The sequence below is a fragment of the Plutella xylostella genome, chromosome 14 (assembly GCF_932276165.1).
Source record: "Plutella xylostella chromosome 14, ilPluXylo3.1, whole genome shotgun sequence".
NCBI classification, from domain to species: Eukaryota; Metazoa; Arthropoda; class Insecta; order Lepidoptera; family Plutellidae; genus Plutella; species Plutella xylostella.
Genome location: NC_063994.1, coordinates 1,005,116 through 1,027,503, shown reverse-complemented (window position 1 = coordinate 1,027,503; position 22,388 = coordinate 1,005,116). Strand labels below are relative to the sequence as shown.

General features: G+C 39.6%; 1 protein-coding gene across 1 annotated transcript in view; it reads right to left on the bottom strand.

Moving 5' to 3' along the window:
• Positions 1 to 217: 217 nt before the first annotated feature.
• The window catches only part of LOC105385858 (dynein axonemal heavy chain 1), a 145,698-nt gene continuing 123,527 nt past the window's right edge, over positions 218 to 22,388 (bottom strand). Inside the window, exons 78-85 of the mRNA XM_048625339.1 lie at positions 12,468 to 12,620; positions 9,935 to 10,070; positions 7,566 to 7,701; positions 6,117 to 6,212; positions 3,369 to 3,499; positions 3,055 to 3,236; positions 2,441 to 2,570; positions 218 to 2,016 (exon numbers count right to left, since the gene is read on the bottom strand). Coding sequence (XP_048481296.1) covers positions 1,802 to 2,016; positions 2,441 to 2,570; positions 3,055 to 3,236; positions 3,369 to 3,499; positions 6,117 to 6,212; positions 7,566 to 7,701; positions 9,935 to 10,070; positions 12,468 to 12,620 — 1,179 coding nt within the window. The 3' untranslated portion in view covers positions 218 to 1,801. The remainder of the gene's footprint in view (positions 2,017 to 2,440; positions 2,571 to 3,054; positions 3,237 to 3,368; positions 3,500 to 6,116; positions 6,213 to 7,565; positions 7,702 to 9,934; positions 10,071 to 12,467; positions 12,621 to 22,388) is intronic.

The following is a 22,388-nucleotide window of genomic DNA, read 5'->3' as shown; positions in this document are numbered from 1 at the left end:
CGTATTTACGCTAACTCCGACAAGTTCCGGTATTTGCAGCTGGTGGCCAGACGCTTAGGCGTCACCATTCGGTCTCAGGGCTACTATCAGTTTTGGTACAACTCCCCGTTGGCCCGGGTAGTTGATCGTTTTTTCCAGTGATGAGAGAGAGACTGTGGTAGTCATTGTTCTTAGCGAGCTTGTTCGGTCGCCATTTAATATCAACCTATTCGAGTCATGACGACAAAACATTTATTAAAAGCTTAGGCCGTGTCATGAGGGATTGCGAGCTAGACATCCGTTATGAAGCGTTAAAGATGCATCGAGGCCAGCGTACCAGGATCTACAAGACGGTATACCTACCTACTAATTTAACAACATAGAGGAAGCATTAAAAATAGAAGGCAATGGTAGTAATAGCTCACAAAGGCTTAAGAATGATAAATGCTTTATTTGAACTTCGGACATACGGCTCAGCTCATGATCAACTTCATTTAAAAAAAACGTTCTGCCCTTGTATTGTAAACGCCACCACTAAACCACACCACTGTAGCGTCGTTTACATGTTTTTTTTCGTAACTACACCACTGTAATATTTTTCTTAATACAAATCATAAGAAGTTGACACATATTAAAATTTATTAAACCCTTCAATGGAAAAATTTAACTTAAAAAAAAAAACTTATATATACTGAACTGCCAAAATGCATTCAACATGGTAACAAAGCCTCAGAAACCTATTATGTTTAGGTACATAAGCCAGTTAGAAGGGAAAGCAGAATCAATCTGCAGCATAAAAGAATTTGCTACTTTTGATCAATATACAGAATTCTCAATGCAACAGTATGACGATAGGAAACACTATTGTAATCTTTTGTCCGAACTCCAAGAGTGCAAACAAACTCTATCAGAGTGAGTTAATCAATATGCTTTAAAAACTGAAACATGACTGGCCAAGCTGCTGACTGAAATGAACATTTCTATACCTACCAGGCGGAAGACGTAGCTAACAGGCCGCGTTGCTGTATGGAAGATTTAGCCCTGCACACCTATGTGATAGGTTTACTTTAGATAAGGTAAGATGATTGCTACTCTGAAAAAGAATGCATTGCGAATAAAAGCAAGCAGAGATAAGGTATTTACAACTGTTGAACACGATAGAAAAATAACATAAGTAAAACAACTCTATACGATAGGCGATAAGAAGATAGCTGTCAAAAACATTCTTTCTTTTTTGTCATGCTCATCGGCTGTAGAGAAGATAAACTTAACCATAGATCCGAGGTATAGTGACGAAACTACTGATGAACTAGAAGAAATGTACCAGATAGCATGTTTGAAGATCATAATTGATGCTTTTCTTCAAAAAACTGCATCCGAAATCTTGTTTTTGTTGAAACATTTAGGCTATTTACGTTATTAATGCCAAAATAATGCGTTAGTACCGTAACGTAAAAGCCTAAGAAATTCCCAGAAAAATAATATGCTAGAGATTAACCAGCGATGACTAGGCAGTTTGAATTTTATTAAGGAGCTGAAGTACTGTGGATAAAACGAAAGTGTCGTTTGAGAAATTTAAAACATTTTGTTATATGGATTATTATTTAATAAAACAAGATATTTTCTCCTAAATACCCATAATCTTAAATTCATACACTAAACCGGCTGCATTCCTAGAATTCAAACTCTTCGCTACCAACTGGGTCAACTATCGATATCGGTATAGTATGCTGAGTGTTCACAGTTTACATTATTTACGCAACTTACTGCGTAACACGCGTCAAGTCATTACAGAACAGTTTCCCCTCTTGAACGCAGCCGCCTAATAATCAAGAGCGCAGAACAGCGCCACGCCTCTCTTGATCCAGTGTGACTGCGGCTTATGGGTCGGCAGCTCTATGGTCATGACGTAGTTAGTAGAGTGTCCCGTGGTAGACAGCGTCCCAGCTCGCAACAGCGTCTTGTACGCAGGACACTCGTATAGGCCCTGCTGCAGCCTGTGGTTCTGTTCCGGCCTCATGTAGATAATCGCCATCTCTGGAATTTGTGAAGGGAGTTTTGGGTTTGGTGCAGACTGGGCCAAAAATGTTTACCCCTGGATGAGTGACTTCAGCTACTGAGATGGGTCGGGTTTTTTGGCCAGACTGTGCGTAAGAAGAAAAGTTGAGGACTTTAGATTTTTAGTTTCAATGGAGAACTAAACAATGAGTGCCCTAAACAACAATGGTTGACCAAGGGTCACGAGGTCCTATCAAATCGAGATTTATTTTCATATCAAGAAAAAAGATCGATGGCCTTTGAAAAGTAAAATACACAGCTAAGAGACAGACAACATCATCATCATAAAAGAAGAAATGAATGTACTATTGAGTCTCGTTCAAAAACGATCGCATAAACTCGCCAGGGATCCATCGGCTACTGCTACGTCTATATTAAATTATGAGTACAAATCGAATCTAACCTGTATGCAACTCCTTCGGACGACACTCTTCGAGGGTCATTTCTGAACTGTTCCATCTCGCTCCCTCCAAGAACAGTCCGCTCACACAACACCCGTCCTCTGGCTTCTTAGCCGGCGGTTGGGTTAAGTACTGCAGGAAAATAACGCCTGTCAGATATCACCCATATCGATAAGTAATTATTATCTATTGAAAAGATCCATAATTATTAATTAAGGTTACATTAATTAAGGTTACGAGAATGACTGGACATGTCAATTCAACGAATAACAGTAATTCCTTGAACCATTAAGGGCTGATTTTAACGACAAAGGTAAGGTGTACCTAAATAAACCTAATCACTTGCTGTTGCCGACGCGTTTCACAACCTTAGAATATATAATATTTATGGTAGGTAGGGTTTTGCTTTTCCTTTGAAATCTCTGTTATGATGTCGCATATAATTTTCCAAATAGTCAAAGCCATCTATTATTCACATCCACCGTTAACAAAGTGGTCCTTCGAGCTGGTTCCTAAATGTTATCCCACACGCTTCCAATGGTAAACACAAGGAATCAACAAGTCAAGTCAGCCCTAAATTAAAAATTCAAAAATTACAATTCAAAGCGGTTCTAACCTCAAAAGCATAAGCTATGGTATCAATGGCAATGACATGTTTCCTGGCGTAGTTCTGCAAGGCGCCCGTGAGGAATGCTTGCGGGAAGTAGAAGCCAGATATCCAGAAGACCCTCGGTATGCCGTGGTCTGCCCAGTTCTGCATGAACTCCACTCGAAGCACCAGATCCTTAACCCACGCCGCTGTAGAAACAGAATCAATGATTGTGTGTGTTATTTTAAATCAAAACTATTTGTTTAACATAGGTATATGTATAAGTAGGTGTTTTGTCAACTTTGAGAAGCTCAGTGAAATTACAAATTACGGAAACTAACCCAGCGGCTTCAAGGACGGATATGCCTTGGAGCTCCACAGGGCCGGCACCAGGTTCCTGGCCAGGCTGCCCGCCATGCCCTCCAGCGCCTCCGACATCACGACCAGCCCCTTAAGAGCCTTCTGCAGATCTCTGCAAGGCAACATATAGATCTTATATAGGGTGTCGCAAACACGTGAGCACCGTGTTATATCTAAGCCCGAAAACGTAGCGTAGGTTTCAGCTTAGTATACCCTTTTTGCAAGACCCTGTACAGATCAAAACCAACCAACTTTTACCGAGAGATATCGTATGTGATTATCGGTACCGCACCTATATCAACCGGCACAGTGTGAGTCGGACTCACGCTTTTACCGACTGATATTGAATTTGATTATCGTATATGGTTTGGGGTCTCAGCTCAGCAGCTATCTAGCACTGTTAACATTTTCAGATAAAGAAGTTAAAAATACCAATAATGTGGTGTCAATTGACGGCCATCGAACAGACATGAATATATGCCCCTGCCCTAATAATGTGAAGGCATCTCATAAATTAAATACCAGAAGAAAATCTAGACAGTTGTTGGAAAGATGTCATAGAAATGGTAAATAAATATTTTTTTTTTGAAATTGCTCCATTATCAAATTGGTCAATATCTTCAGCAGCTTCATCCTATCAGCAATATCTCAGAGAAATACAACAGCTCAGGAATTCAGGTAGAAACATAGTGTTTATGGACGAGTCATACGTGCATACATCACATACTAAGATTAAAACTTGGCAAGATAGCAGCAAAAAAGGTGTCAAAAAACCCATTTCCAAAGGAGAGCGAATAATTATTGTACACGCAGGCAAAGGCAATGAAAAAGGCTTCGTCCCAGGGCCACTAATGTTACATAAATGTGTCGACTCAGAAGGTGACAATCATAAAGAAATAAACGCGGATCGTTATCAAACTTGGCTACGCAATCAATTGATTCCTAACTTGCCACGCCCCTAATAATAAGATGCCATCGTAATAAGATGTCTGTGAAACCACCAAACTCAAACACACCTAAACCACAAATTATAGTTTGGTTACAACATTTCGTAAGAAACGTTTTTGACGTGAGGGACCATAGTTTTCATAGTTAATAATTTAATAATAACAACTTGTTTAATAATAACTTGAATCAGCGCCGAACCCCCATGTTGAAAAAAGGGCTCAACAAGGAGCTGAAGGACAAACTCCTCACCCTCTACAAAACCCAAAATAATTGTAAACTCCTACAAGCCCCGTCACTAACCCAGAAGTGATTTCTGCAGTGGGTGAGTCCCTAAAAAACAGAGACAAAAGACTGGAGGCTAACCAACAGAAGCTAGGGCTTGGCATTACAGAGTACAAAGCTATGTCCCTACTGCTCACCGATGGCAGCCACATTGAAATTATTAAGATATTATCGGACTCATGTAGAATCCTGGCGGATCTACATTTTCTTGGGACAGATAACCGTATAAAACTACTGTCTCCTAACTTAGACAGATCGTTTCTTGCCATAGCCGACAAAGAAGATCGGGATGAAAGTTTTGGGATGAAACTGTTGGACCGCGCCGACCAGTTGGAATCCCCCAAAACGTTAAATAACAATTAAAAGCAAAGCTCCTGCTGCAGATTCTGCAAAACAAAAAAACGAAAAGAAGAAAGATAAATAAAAAAGAATAAGAAGATGACAGTGATTGTTAGACTGACTACTCTGTATGTGATACATCAGATGACGAATCTTATATTATATGAACATTGGAAGGAAAATAATGTTAAAGAGACTAACAGAACTACAATTGACAGAACACTACCTAAGTTGAAACCCACTGAAAAGACCCAGGGTTCATATTATGTGATATTTAAATACGATGAATAATTATATCCTGGTGTTATATAACTTCAGAAAGCGATTTAAAACAAATGCATGAGGAGCATTTATTTGACAATATGAATTGGTGTGAGTAAACACAAAACTCATATAATCATGCGCCTCAGTGAAGCCTGTGCAGCGAGCACAGGATTCGAAACTATTTTCGAATCTACACGAAGGGTCACTTTTACCAAACGCTAAATCAAATTTTAAATACATTTTGTACTAACTGACAGACGTATGACAGGCTACTAAATACGTTTAGCGTTTGGTGAAATTCCACCTAACATATGGAAAAAACAAATGTCACTTTTGGAACTAACTTTGCCTTACATTTTGACAGTGACAGTTGACGATACGCAACGTTAACGGAGGTTCGAAACTTGTGCTCGCGACTCAGATCTCGAACCCAACGAAGAGGTAAAAGCGTATATATGATACGTTGCGGCACCTGACCTACGCAGACAAGGCATATTCAGCACTAACACTATGCATACTCAAGCAGAGGCAAGCATTACAAGGCAATCTCGAGGACCTTTTGTTCTGGGCGAAGAACATGAATACCATTGATTTCGACCAGTTAAACGACAAGATGACGGAATTATTTTCGGCGGGTGAATTCCAAAATACCTCATCAGATCTATTACAACTAATCTGTGGTCATCGCGCAGAAGTATTACAAATGCGCCGAGATGGAATTTTATCGCAAGTAAACGAAACTCTAATGAAATCTACTCTCCGAAAAATTAATTAATTGTAATATTAGAGTACCCAATAAAAAAGACGGCCCTGATTTCCTGGCTGTGGAGCCATAGGAAATAGAAACTACATAAACTTTTTGAAGCGTGATTGTTTTTTTTAATTTGAATGCTTACTTCAGAGAACTGCTGATGACAGCCAACAGTTTGTTGTAGCGAATTGACTCTTGGATCAGCACTGTGTTTAGCGATTCCTTATACAGCACAGGATGTCTAGAAACAGAAAAAATTACGTATAAGTTAATATTTTAATTATCAACGATGGCGTTCCTCCGCCATTTCGGACCACTTCGGTAGTAACTTGTCCAAGTCGTCCCGCCATCTCCGCCTAGGTCTTCGGCGCCGACGTTCGTCACTGGGCACCCACTCGGTGACAACTCTGGCCCACCGGTCCGGGTTCCTGCGACAAAAGTGGCTTGCCCAGGCCCACTTCAGCTTTGCGGTCTTTGCGCCCACGTCAGAAATTTGAGTCAATAGCGTAAGGTGGTGTTCTATACTGTTATATTTACAATCGAAAGAGTGAACTTGTAGCCACAGCTGATTCAGTTGATGGAGTTTACAAACTATTATTATTGGTTTAATAAATAAATTATTATTATTAAACTAAGAATTAAGAAAATTCATTGTTTGTTTACATCATTATCAGGAGATGTTAGCACAGAAGATTTGGCTACATAAACAGCAAAGATCTGAATATGATGGGGGATGGTGCTGCTCATGGTTTGCAGTATAAAGATAAGGCTCAGGTCAGTAAAACAAGCTGCATTATGTGTGTGAGGTAAAGCAGTCCAGGTTGCCATTCAGTCATAATGGTAATAGGGGAAATGAGCTGCTCGATGTAGTACATGCAGACATTTGTGGGCAGGTGGAGCATCGATCATACTCGGAAAATGTAAAAGGATACCGTGTTCACAATCCCAACCATGACACTGTCACATTGTTGTGTCTGTTGTCTGTGATATTGATGTGATTGAGGAGGGGATTGAGATGCAAAAGCAAATTGAGAATATCATTCTGAATACTTGGATCTTGGACAGCGGGCTCGTATGCTCACATGACTTTCAAAAAAGACTTTTTTAATTTGAACTGATGACTGATGAACTTGACTAATGCAATCAGAAATCATTGTCATTGGGAAACAAACAGTCTGTAGAAGTCAGCGGTATTGGAAAAAAATATAATGAATGAAACAATCGGTCAATGGACAGTGGGAGCACAGCATGCTATGGGGTGTGTTGTATGTGCCTAGTTTAAGAAGAAACCTGTTTTCTGAAGGTGTGATAATTCGAAAAGGGCACACTATCATAAAATGCACAAAGAAAATTAAGTAGTGATGAGTGTAAATAAATGTAAAATAAGTAAAAAATTAAAACAGTGATTCCGGACTCTTATAATGTACTGCAAAGTTTTCAAAGTGACATTAAATAGTGGCATGAAAGACTTGGACATATCAACATGAAGCAAATAATGAACATGAGTGCCCAAAATGTTGTTGAAGGGTTGAACATTGACATGACGCAGCGACAACATTTGGCAGCATTAATTATGGTCATGTTGTTCTCTCACTTGGCGGCAATGGCGGCGAGGTCCAGCGGCGCCGGCAACACTGCCAGGATGTCGGCGGCCGCGCCGGCGGTGCGCTGCTCTGGGGATTCCCCGTCCCCTAGGGACAACTCCTTGGGCTGCAACTCGCTCAGGTTCGCTGGAATGGAATGTTTTCAATAGCACCAATGTGTCTCATTAGCTGTGCGCTAGGTGGGTACGCGGCTATTGTAAAGTACATAGGCTGAGTATGTTGGTATTTAAGAAAGTTGTAAAGAGGCAATTTATTTAATGAAATCAAAAGACAAAGACAAAGTATTGTCAAAATTAAAGATGATGGCTCATTGGCGAGTTTTAAAAGAACTTCTTTGCACAATATTATTAAACAAATTGTTAGATATTGTTATTTATTGTTGAAATTATTTGTTAGATATTGGAAAGGCAAAAGAAGCTGGATTAATTGGAATTATTTGGATGAAACCTGGATCAAGGAAGGCCATACAACGTCAAAAGTTTGGTCTGATACAACAATAGTCAGCGCACGAGCAGCATTTATGTCTGCATTGTCAACCGGCTTAAAAATCCCTCAGGTAATATTTTGTTAGGTATCAATTATTTTATTTGTTTAACAAAGAGATGCCGCGGACACACCTGCACTGTCTGACAATAATTAACAAATTATATCTATTGTTAAGGAAAGGGTAAACGACTAATTATAACAAATGTTGGGAGTGAAGATGGTTTCGTAGAAGGAGCTTTGCTTGTCTTCGAGTCAAAGAAAGACGGTGACTACCATAAGGAGATGAAATCCGATACATTTGAAAATTGGTTCAAAGGAATGATAGAAAAACTTCCGGAAAACTCAGTCATTGTAATGGATTAAGTATTCTTCATACCACTCACGGAAAGTAGGGTAAACTTGCTTATGAATTACCTGCGCCTAAATCTTACCTCGTCTATATCTCGTCTTGGGTAAAATTTAATTGTTTCTTATTATTATTATTATTATAATTATTCCTATTTTAGGGCAACATGTGAAAAAGAACATATAACTCTTTGAGCAAAGACGACATGGAAGAAGCAATTAAGACATTTAACTGGTGACTCAAAATTAAACGAAGTTTGTCGAATGTATAACTTACCAAAACCAACGTTTAGACGAAATTTAAAATGACAGGTGGTATTGAAAAATATGTCAACAAGACGTAAAAGAAAACATGATTAAATGCAGTAATTTTGAAGTATGGGTACATGAGCTATGTGCAGGAACAACATAAAAAATAAAATTTTATTACTGCGATGACTGCCAGGATTTAGCAAAGACCATCTGCTTGGCAAAATAATTAATCTAGGTACGTTAAGATTAAGAAAAAGAGGAGAAGATTATTAAGATTGTGATTTTTAAGACTGTCAACCAATGATAGGATCTCAAAGTACGGTTTAAGAATATACTTTATAAGACATTACAATTACTTAACGTAAATAACTGTGTATCGTTATTCATTTTATAAATTTTTGAGGATCTACTTAAGTGGTAAGAATTAGGCTTATTTACACTAGAGAAAATCCCCACGGCGAATACGAAAAACGCAGATATTATAGGATGGTTGAAGGGGAAAAATATTGTGCACGAAGAAAATTTATTCAAAGGGGAACTACTACAAATAGTAAAAGAGCATCGGAAAGAATTTAATGCATATGTGATTGACGAATACGCAAAATCCATAAATATGGCTGTTCTTCGCCTTCCGCCATACCACTGCGAATTAAACCCTGTTGAATTAATATGGGCTCAAGTTAAAGGGAATGTAGCCGCCAATAATACAACTTTGAAGTAAATTGAGGGAACTTAATAAGCTGTTTGCCGCAGCAGTGCAGAAGATAACTCCACAAAAACGGAAGAAATGTGTTAAACACGCAATTGACGTTGTGGAACCCCAAATAAACAAAATGGACCACAACTTTGAAAATTTGCGTGAATCATTTATTATAAATGTAAACGATAGCAGTGATAAGTCGCCAGAAAGTGATTAATAAAAAATATGATACTGTTGGCAACATGAATAAATTGTCATTGCCTTGTTGGCAACATAAATTTAAAAAGTAAAAATAAAAAGTTAATGCACGACAAGTTGTACCAGGCGGCGAGTTTAATTTTCCTTATCACTCAATTAAATACTCGTACCAGCAAATATCATTAAATACTGTTTGCGATGTATGTGAACATACACAGATTTATTTCATACCTATTTCTTACTCCGCACTGTATAGTGACACGGCTGTACAATTATAGCTAATCACGTGGCTAACTCATCGTCCTTGTCTTTTATAGGGAAATGTGGGAAAAAGAGGGCGTTTTGCTACGTGGTCTCCAAGAATTAAGATATACTTACTCAAAGTAGTCATGGTTTCCGACCAGGCATAGCTGATATTTGCGTTGCTGTTGAGGCCGAACAACGCGGGGTCATCATTCAGTGGCAACGTGCGGATGTAGGTGAGGTAGTCATCTAGAGTAGCTGCTGAGCTTTGCTGTTGGTATGAAATAAGTTTTATTTTATTTTTTATAAGTATTGTATTTTAAAGAGTTACGACCCTGCAGTTGAGAAGCATCGAAAAATAACTCAATCCAATCAAAATGTTGTTTATTCGACGTAAAATTTGCCAATTGACAATTATTTGTCGATATATAATTTAAGTCTCTTCGTCTTTGGTGCTCAGTGATGGATGTGATGATCAATTTGGTTAAAATACAGCTGATAGCTCGTATGCATTGCCACGTAGGAAAAAGGTGTACCGACGGAGAAAAGACCTTTTTACTCTGGACGATGTGGAATTCAAAAAGAGTTTAATAAAGAAACTGTCCGGAGTATTACCGATTTAGTTCGTAATGAAATTATGCGAGACTCAAAAGAATTTGCAGTATCCTCTGTATCAGATTCTGATAGCGATGCGGTGAGGAATGAGGTTAGTACAGAGAGAGTATTTCCACCTGACTGCGGTGAGATGATCTGAAGATGAGTCTGGTATGTAGTGACCATTTCTGGCTCTTTATTTTCCTTGCCTCACAAAAGAAAATCTCAATATAAGGTATTCTATAGTGAACATCACTGGTGAAGCGAAGCCATGTACAATTCATATTTTGATCTAATAATACGTATTTCACCCTCAATATTTTAAAAAACCGGTTCAGGATGACAATGGTGACTTTCATGGCATAAGCCAAGCTATATTAAGTAATGAGTTCATTTACATGCCCAACACTCTGAAAGAGCAAGAACAAGTTATGAGGGTGTTTTTATTTTAAATTGTTTTAAAATATTTATTTTAAAACAATTTAATTATATTTTAAAACAAAATTATTTATGAAATAAAGATCACTAAAATGGAAGGCTTCTCATGCTCTAAAGTAACAAAACAGGAAGAATCACTTAAATGTTCCCAGTGTCTTCACTTTTTCCTCTTCTACTGTAACGGACTATTGGAAAATGAGTTCAAAAAACTTCAGATTATTACGAAACAAAAATGGAAATGAACAAAATGCAAGGACCCCAAAACGGCGAACATCTCTTCTGCTACTCCAACTACTCGCCCCGAGGCCAGCGAATGCCACACTCCGTCAACCAGTGCTACTGGATTCTCGATCGATCTCGATGTTACTGGATTAATGAACTATTCTGTTACGCCGATGACACGGCTATTATATTTTATGACAAAAACTGGCAATCAACTCTCTCGAACGCAGCCTTTCTACTATCTCAAATTGGATCAACAAAAACCTTCTTACCTTAGTGCCAATTTCTCCATAGTCGGTTAGAGCATAACCAGGTATTAGTGGTTGACTTTTGACACATCTGTCAAGAATTTTATATGGAGATGACGTATAATTGATTGACGGAATTTCTAAAAATATTTTTAGAATTTGGTGCACCATATATACTGCAGAGCGATAACGGCAAAGAATTCACCGCCAATATTATTGAGGAAATGGTTAAAATGTGGCCTGAATGCAACATAATACACGGATCTCCGCGACACCCTCAGACCCAACGTAGTGTTGAGAGGAGTAACCAAGATGTTGAAAACATGCTTCGTGCTTGGCTGCGAGAAAATAATACCACAAAATGGGCGATGGGCTGCTTCTTCGTTTAGTATAGTAAAAATAAATCTTTCCACAGAATTATAGGAACATCACCATTTCGTGCTCTTTTTGGTTGCGAACCCAAATCTGGTCTACGAAGTTCTAGCATTCCCAATGAAATTCTTAAACATATCACAACTGAAGAACACTTACAAGAAGGTGTGGCATGTTATATGTAGGATGTAAATCTCCTCTACGCGGCGTTGGCCGAAAGGCTCGGTGTTGACTCGGGCAGCGAGATAGACGACGACGACGAGGGGATTACGGTGCAGGAGCTATGGCAAATTTTCGAAGACCAAGGGGAGGTGGGGCTTGATGGTGATGGGCTGGAGGCAGCGTTGGATCAAGAAATTGGTGATTTTTTGTGGTCCAGCGACTATGAAACTTTTAGGGGGGAAAGCGAGGTCTTCCAGGAACAGTCTGGTACTAAATCTGAAGGAACAAGTCCAGCAGGCTTGTTCACTCAATTTTGGGACCAGCCTATTATGGAAGAAATAGTTTTTCAAACTAATAAATATGCCTGGGAGACCATAGCGGCGGCCAAGGAGAAAACTCCAGGCCTCCCTCCTAAGTCGCGGGTCACCAATCAGTGCCGAGACATCCAGAAACCGAAGCGCATTTGAGATTCCCTAATGTAATCGGGACAATAAATTGGACACACATCCGCATTGAAAAACTAACTGGTGGTGAGGCAGCACAGTATGATATCGATGTTATTGGGGAAGTGATGGGTCGTGATGATGATGATGATGATGATGATGAACCATATGAAGAGACATTTATCAAACCTGTTTATAAGCGCCGTGTTCATCAAAGCTATGCCTCTCGGACAACACGGCCAGACTGTAGTAGTCAGCCAGCAGACACAGCAGGCAGCGGCGGTCCCAGTCGTCGGTCACTCGGCCGCCGTAGTTGATGTGGCCCGCCGTGTACGTCAGCATCTGACGGATATACAGGGTGTTAAAAAGAGAATAGGACGAAAAAAGAGGTGATTGAGAAGGCGCGGCCGCGGTGGACACGCCCGACGGATGAATGTCTACGACTGCTGTTTGAGATTTACGTGCTAGAACTTGGGGGATAAGAAGTGCAAGAGGAGACTAGTTGTATGAAGCTTGTTAATTTATTAGACGTATTATTTAGTTTCATACCATGATATTGTATACATCATTTGCTACCATATTTTTGTAGTCCGAACCACGAGACTTTGCCCAACTCATTCCGGAAAACGAGGACGAGAAGCAGCCCTTTAATACAGTCATTGCTTCTATAAAATCAAATGATCCTGAACCCAGGTTTCGTGGAAAGTTGTAGACAGTTCATGTGAAGAATTATTTGGGGCACGAAATTACACCCACTTCAGACATCAAATTCCGGCTTGCATTGCCCTCTACAGACCTAGTAAGAGCATGCCAAAGAGTTATCGGAAAGAAATTATCGGCACATTCGGAGGGTCATACTACAATGACCTTTGGGAAGAGCGTTGTTATATTCACCTCACAGCGTTGTCGAAAAGATCCACGCTCCCTCATACAGGGATTTTATGAGCAATATTAAAGAACTAAAAAAGCAAGGCAAACTGACCAATAGAGAAAGAACTTAGAAGCTGCTTGGTAGTAATGCTAGTGACAGTGTGGCATGTAGGTCAAACATTAGTTCCCCTCAGTCATCGAGATCTAGAAGCAAAAACTTGGGAAACACAAAGGAACATCAAAGAGTCCCATTGCAAGGGGCTCCAAGCGCCAGTTGGAAGAGAGGGGCGGATCACCTCCTCCGATGGGAATTCCTATAAATCAGGCCAATACTGTAATAAATTCACGTTTTAATAAAAAATAATTAATTTACTATTCAAGATAAGTTGGCGAAGAAATAAAATTGCCCAGTAAAGTCTGCAACATTTTCACATACAAAAACTCCAATATGCACCGAATCAAAATATAACACCACGTCCCATTACCTTTGGAATGTACTTAAAGAGAAATAATAGGTAAGGTAAACAATATTGTGAATGGCAGTTTAAAGCGGATTGGTAGAAATCCCCATCTCCAGAGGAAAGGATGCTAACTCATTATGACTGTCATGATAACAGAAAGTGTCAGTTCAGATAATTATTATTAAACATTTATTTTCAGATATAACATCCATAGTGAATTAGTAAAACATGTCGAAAATTGTTAGTCAAAATATTAATATCATAGGTAGGTACGGTGGCCTGCGCCTTAAAGTAATCAGGCGAATTGCAAACAGTAATGCCATCTAGTAACCAGCTTGTAAATATAAGTTGCGGGGCGGTGGTGGTAATAATAACTGATAGCATATTTAGACAACGCAATCATGGTCGGTGATAGTCTGATTGGTTAAGCATTCATCAATTGATGCGGCGGCATAAGGTCCCTGGGTTCAAGTCCTCCACTAAATAGTAAAACTATTAGTTTTTCTTTTTAAATGCCTTTTAACATTCTTGATATCAGTAGTAAGCACCGATAAGTAATATTTAGTAGCCAAAGCGATTTATAAAACGTTGAGTGGAACGTAAGTGTTGTATTGTCTCAAAGAAGCGTTGGGAGTCATGATCACATATAATATATTGTATAGTTCTACCCTCAATCTTATGACAACTCAATAAATAAAAAGAAGAAGTTTTAGTTAGTCGTCCGCTACATTGCACCTGACTGCTACTAACTATTGTTGATTATTGATCCCTATCAAGTGTTATTGATTAACAATCAGCTTTGAAATTTTATTTTGTTTCGCAATGCATCATTTAACGGTGATTATGAAGGCAAGGATCATTGTTTTGCATGAAGAAAATGTGAGCATTAGTGAGATAGCTCGCCGATTGCTAATAACGGTATGTCCAATGTTTTAATCATCCAAATACTATTCTGTGACTTCTAATGACACAGTAGGCGAAAATAATTAAAGTCTTTATGCTTAATTTATGTTTATTTTACAGAGGAAAACCGTCCAATTATGGATAAGGCGGTATGCTTCTACAGGGGAAATAGATAATTTAAAACGTGGTCGGAAATCTATCACGTATACCGAAGCTAATGCCCGCCACCGAGATATTATAGCAGCTCATACAGCAAATCCATTTGCCACGACTCGTGCGACTGCCCTTCAGCATGGAGTATCCATGGATGTGGTGCGCCGACATCTGCATGCAGGCGGCATTCATTGTTATCGACCAGCGAAGAAAATAGCGCTATCACCAGCCCATCGTCAAGCAAGAATAGAATTCGCTCGCCAATATTTAAATTTTAACTGGCAGGATAACATAGTCATATTTACTGACGAAAAATGTTTTAAATCAGACAAAGATGGTAGAATTTTTTTGTGGAGAACAACAGGAACACGTTACAATGAAGTTAACACGCTTCCATGCAGAACCAGCGGCAGGATTACTCTCGGCTACTGGGGCTGGATGTCCTCGATGGGTCCCGGCGAGTTGGTTGAAGTAGGGGGCCGTATGACTGGTCTCAAATATTTAGAATTGTTACGAGATGTAATGTTACCCTCGGTGCGCAATGTGTATCCTGAACCACATCACATTTACTTCGTGCATGATAACTGTGCAGTTCACCGTGCTCAAGTTGTTCGTGACTGGTTAAGGACACAATCAAATATTACTATTATTGACTGGCCCTCTAAAAGCCCCGATATCAATCCCATTGAAAATTTGTGGGGCCAAATGGTGCTTAACTGGGACCCATCCGAAGTAAGAACTAAGATAAACTTAGAAAAACTAGTGACGTCAACGTGGGAGTCATATCGCGGCCGTGATATGTGCTGGAATATGGTGACAGGCATGTCGAGACGGCTGCAAGAAGTCATGAACCAGGAGGGTGCAGCAACTCGCTATTAAGCATTTAATTATTATTATTCTTCTATTTATTCTCCTATTTACTTTATTTTGCGTTAAGTTCGTTGGGTTTCGTTTGGTTATAGAAAGTGAGTGATGTTATTGTTACAATATGTAACATGTTGATTCACTTCACTTAACTATATAAGTATATATGAACCATGTTATCTCTGCACAAGTTATAAATCGGCCATACTCAAATTATTGATTAGGTAACTCAATAAGTATACAATATTATTGTCATGTGTAGTAAATTGTTAATTGCACAGGCGGAAGGGTGGTAAAGATTGTGAAAAACCTAACTGACTTGTTTTTATATGCTACGTTTTGTCATTCACCGTGACATTTTCAAATATGGAAAAGAACATAGTCTAAATGTTAATCTCATAGTTGTCAATTTCAATAAATATTATATTAATCAGTATTTCAATCTAAACATTTTTTTAGTAGTTTTTATTTTGTAGCAGAGTAATTGTGGTTCGATTATAGTTAGTATTTATATTTAACTCAAGCATGTTAATTAAAGTCAACTAAGTAATATTCATGTTTTAATATTTTAATAAAAACTTTTTTTTAAATTTGGTTTTAAATAATAACAAACCCTTAATCGAATTTAAAAATTAAAAAAGAAAGTAAAGGACACTTCTATCATATGATCTTTAAAGTCACAAAAAACAATAACAGGATGCGAAGTATCAACAAATTCGTAATAACTCATGCGGCACCGCCGCGCCACGCCTTAACAACTACGCCACAGTGACTATGACGAAATTGTATGAAATTAACTACCTAATATACACAGTAGTAAAAACAGCGAATATAAACCATATCGTACTGCTCAAACACTCTCTTATAGAACAACAACATGCACTCATCAAACACACGTCCAATACGTTGTAGTTACAAGGTTTATACTAGATGGCATCACTGTGCGGACCGTGCCTGCATACTTTTAGGCGCAGGCCACTGTACATGCAAAAATTAAATTAAATTAGATCCGAAATAATAAATAAATATACTTAAATGTCATTATAAATGTAGATTAAATTGGATTGAATAAAGTGAAATAATAAATTGAATTAATAAATTGAATTAATAAATTGAATTAATAAATCGAATTAATAAATAGAATTAATATATTCATTTCTTATTTCGGTTAATGTGTACACCTACGCAATGCCTCACAATTGGACTATCCATCCTATCCGCCAACACACTGAGGATAGCATTCGAGCTGCTCCGCGTACGCGATAGCAAGGAAGCTGCTCGCTTACGCATGACGGCAAAGAAGTCATCCACTCTGGCTTCAGCGAACATACCTGATGCGGAGCAGAATCTCGGCAGCCCCAACACGATCCTCAGTGCGTTATTGTACTGGACGCGCAGCGCGCTGTAGGCCCGGCGCGTGTAGTTGACCCACAGGCTGCACGTGTAGAAGGACTGACAGTACGCTCGGAATAAGGTCAGCTTGACTTGTCGAGTACAGCGTGCAAACCGGCGAGCCAGCATGTTGCACCTGACCGCCAGCGCCCTGCGCTCCCGCTCCATGTCCAGGTCGTCTACGAGCGTCTCCGTGACCACGTGACCCAGGTACTTGAACTCGGTGACTCTGTTTAACTCTACTCCTCCTAAGTAGACTGAAGGAACCAGTCTCTTTTTTATATTTGGAGCCTGAAAGACTAACAGTTCACTTTTTTTAGTATTGTACCTAAGTCCGTGTGTTTCCGCATACGACTCGCAGACTGCCAGAAGCCTCGTGAGACCGTTGATCGATGGGCTCAGCAGCACCATGTCATCTGCATAGCTTATGTTATTGATCATAACGCCATCTATTGAGCAACCAACTTTGGTGCTGCTGAGCTCACCTATCAGATCATTCATGTACAGGTTAAACAATTTAGGGGAAGACAAACCCCCCTGTCTTACCCCACAGCCCAACCTATACTCGCCACTGCTGGAATTAGACCATCTAACTGTGTTAACTTGATTGTCATACCAGTAGCGAAAAACTGAAACCAACTCCAGTGGCATTTCTTTCGCAAGCTTATGCCAAAGAATATTATAGGACACCCTATCGAAAGCCTTTGAAAGGTCTAAGAAGCACGCATAGACCGGTGTCTTTCTACTAGTGTAGTATTGAACAGTTTGCTTAAAACACATAATGGCGCTCTCAGTCGACAGCCCTGCGCGGAAACCGAACTGCCCGCTGTGCAGACGCAAGCATTTGTCCAAGTGTTTATTAAGCAAACTGTCCAACACTTTGGCTATTACGGTGGCTAGCGAAATTGGCCTGTAGATATTACTGTCGCTCAAGTCACCTGTTCTGTTCTTCACCACTGGCACAACAATAGTTTTCATCAGATCCCTAGGCAGATAAGAGTGTCCAATTATAAAATTAAACAAAAGCGTGAGTACTCTGGGCAGGTGTACACCTGCATATTTCAAATGTTCGACGCTCAGCCCGTCATGTCCTGGAGATTTACCTCGTTTCATACAATGGATTGCAGATGTCACATCCTTCACAGTATACTGTATATGAGGTGTATCAGCAAACACATCACGGGGGTGATCGCCAAGTTGAGTCAAGTTATTTACAGATTGTACAGGAGAAACAATAAAATTACTTTTGAATAGGTTAGCAATATCTGTACCATCAGAAACACCATCTACAGTTACAGGAAGGCTCATCCTGGGACTCAGTCTGTCAGTCTGTTTCCAAAATTTACTAAAATCTTTATTATCATGACTCGTTGCAATGATATCCATCTTTATCTGATTCTCATTGTCTTGACACCACTTCAACTTGTTCTTAAAGACCTTTTTGGTGTTTTTCATGTAGTCATGTATATACCCAGTGGAAGGTTGGCCATACAGCTGCCAGGTCTGAAAGGCCAGCCGAGCCTCCCTGTGCGCCTCCGATACATGTTTGTTCCAGCCAATGACATACTTCTTACGACTACAGCTCCTAATCTTACTACAGTGAAGTGCGGCTTTCTGCATAACAGTAACAATATTATTGTACATTCGATCAATGATTTTCATATGCTCCGTATTTTTACACATTTTACCACAACACATGCTCATCTCAGGTGGAAAATCAATTGATCTTAATTCTGAATGACAAATACTATGATACTCATCAATTTGTGACTTATCCCGCTCGCCCCACAGTACAGAGTTATGCAACATATTGTTTACATTACTACGTGGTGATAGTATTGAGAAATCACAAGTAATTTGCAAAGGGAAATGATCCGACCAAGAAACATCATATTTCACCTCAACACTAGAAATAGATTTGTACGCTACAGTGCTAGTAAGGCAGTGGTCTAGCCAACGAGCACAGCCATGGGCGTCACTAATAAAAGTATATGTGCCCGAGTCTAAGCCCAGATATTCAAAATCCGCACAAATCCATTTCTGTTCTGAACAAAAATTCAAAAGCTCATTACAGAACAACTCACCAGGGTGGGAATTAAAGTCACCTAAAATTAGTACATTTTCTACCTTCAGGTCGTCAATAATAGCACTAATTTCTGCTAAGCACTCAGTGAATTCCGGTAGGTTTTTTATTGAGTCGGTTGGCATATACACAGAAAACACAAGCACAGAAAGGCCATTCACTTTGCAATTTATTGCCACTATTCGCGTATTTTTGCATTTAACGATACACACGTTATCAAAGGCACCTTTTCGCCACAGCAGCGCCACCCCTCCGTAGGGCCGGCCGCGGACGACGCCCGCCGCCGTGTCCACCGCGGAGGATCCCGTCGCCGCGAACTCTGGCTCGATGGAACTGAGATACTCGAGGTCGTGCGGCATAAGCCATGTCTCCTGTAGTGCAATTATGTCGTTCATTTTACATAATTCCTTCACATAGTCCGTAGCTCTCACAACAGACTTACAGTTGAAGCTGACGAGATTGCATTTATTTGAAGTTGTACTATGCATGTTTTGTTAAAGAATTATCCGGGACTTCAGTTCCTTGTCTAAATACAATATATCGCCGGAAGTATATACCATAAGGCCACAAGTCATCATTCTCAAACTGTTCTAATTTGTGTTTTGGTATAAATATTTTATACGAATCAGAACTTTTTGGTTCTTTAGATGGAACTTTCACCGGCCATACTTTTACATTCGTTTTATTAAGTATGTATTCCGCGATATGTTTTTCTGTCGTCTCTGTCGAAACATTATAGATGTATAGTGGCATTTTAGCCTCTGCTGCCTTGAACTTAGAGTTCTCATTAACGGGCGCTTTACCCTTTCTACCAATAAAACGCGTTTGCTTAGTTTGTTTACGTCTTATCACCTGCGTCCACTCTCCAGTGTCACCTTCTTTATTTGGTCGGATAGCATCTGTTATCTTAACTTGGGCGGGTGCGCATCGGGGTGTTGATAATATACCTACGATCGGTCTTGGCGCTCGACGTTTTGGCAGTTGAAGTAAGATTATGATTCATTGCAACTTTTGCGTACGACAAAGAGGGCGATACTTGTTTATCCGGGGCGGCGGTGGTGTTAGAGGGAGATGCTATAGGCGTTTTCTTCAATTCGTCATCATTTCTGAGGGTAGGAGACAGCAACAAACCCATCGGGCCGCTATTGTAGTCATCATAACTATCCTGCAGACAATAAGCTCCTCTGCGTACATTAACGTAAGGTTTATTATTGGGAGACATAGACTTTTTTAATATTTCCAATTCAAATTTTAGGGCTTCAAACTGTTCAACGGTCGCATATTGGGAGTCCGAGGCATACACCTCCTGGATTTCCCTAAGTTCTTTCTGAATGAGCACGATATCCTTCAGCAATCTTGTGACGTCTACATGGTCAAAGGTCACCGGTGGCAATCTATGTAGATCTCGTGCCACAAATACCGGTAATTCTTCAGGCTTTGTCTCTTTTATCAGGGTGAAGATGTCGTCCAGGTCACGCAGGTTTTTTCCCGTTCTTTTCCGGATGGTCTTCCGCTTAGACACTGACTCGAACAGCAACGTCTTCGCTTTGCCTATCTCATCAACCGAGAAAGCACTAGAACACACACGCAATAGACTTTCTTCATCCATGACATCTATTTTATTTTGCACAAATGCAAGCACTTCACATATAACAATATTGCAGCTCGAACACTTCAACAGATTCGGTAGCGACATTATCAACAACGGTTCAGTGACCTCTCGCATCAGCTGTGCGCGCGCGAATGATGAGATAAGCGTCATGTAATGTGTGTGGTGTTAAAGGTCATCTGAAGCGCATGAGCAACGGAAATAAGCGTGGAAACCACTTCTTGCAGCGCTGTTTGGATACCGAGGGTGATGATGGTAAAAATGTTTTAATATTTAACATTCGTAGCTGTAGTGGAGAACCTATGCAGGAATACGTCACTGTAAATAATGTAAATTTATTATTTGAAGTGGACACGGGATCAGCGGTTACGGCCATTTCGGATTCCGTTTATAGGGCTCATTTTGCGAATTATAAACTGGACAATACTATTATTATTAAGTTATAATGGCACTCCAATTAACGTACTGGGTGTCCTACCATTGCCTTTTTCTTATCGTTCACAAACACAAAGCAGCTAAGTAATAATAAGACACAACAGCTCGTCAAACCTGGCTGAAGTTAAAAAGATCCGTCATTAGAAACTGAAAAAAGACTTCCCTTCCACTTCATCCTGTAGATTGCAAAACATTTAGAATTTCTTGACTCACACTCACAATCTTAGTGCAACCAGAAGGGCTAGCACGGGGCGCAAGACGCGCACGCCAAGATGTGATAAAAGTTTTCCATCGCGCTCACACACATCGCGCGGCTTCGAAAGCGAGTGCGACGGAGAACTTTTGTTACGTCTTGACGTACGTGTCTTGCGCCGCGTGCTAGGCCTTCTGTCCCGCACTGCCCCCATTCTTGGATTTTATAAGTCATGTAAAGTCTATAAAGCATGGTGTGATAATATTTTTTTTTACATTGAGCAACTTGCTAGTGAAGAAAATATAAAAATTTAACCCTGTGGGCTATTTCTATGAAAAACTGTCTTACTTGGATGCTAGCCCTGACGGTATCTGCACTAAAAAAGTCATGCTAGTAGAAGTGAAGTGCCCTGTGTCAGCATTTAATTTAGATTTTGAGAAAGCATTTAACAAGAAGAAATGATTTTTTTTAAATAAAATAGATAAAAACGGCGTTTCTATCAACCAAAACCATAATTGGTATTACCAAATTCAGGGCCAGCTGCACATAGCAAAATAAATGTATTTTCGGGCTGTGGCTGGGCGTAAACAAAAAAATGAAAAAAAAATATTTCAAAAGACGACAGTTTCTGGAACGAATTAATGAAACAAAAGTCTGACTAATGCCCAATAACTAAGGTACAGTGTGAGAATAATCTAGATGCATCATGTGAAAAACAGTACCAGCCTTGAAATTTCACCATTATTGCTTCACAAGCTTCAAGAGCTATTAGTCACATGCTGAACCTACCTAGTCTACTTCTATCATCTTTCTAGTTTTGTAGATGGCAGAGTAGATCGCGGAATATTGCGCCTCTAAGGAAATGATGAAATATACTGATTACAAAACCAGGAGACAGGGCCAGATTTAAAGCAAACTCACAGAACTGGAAAGAAGAATTATCCGATTCACTGATTACAAAACCAGGAAACATGGCCAGATTTAAAGCAAACTCACAGAACTGGAAAGAAGAATTATCCGATTTACTGATTACAAAACCAGGAGACATGGCCAGATTTAAAGCCGTCACAGAACTGGAAAGAAGAATCATCCGATTCACTGATTACAAAACCAGGAGACATGGCCAGATTTAAAGCAAACTCACAGA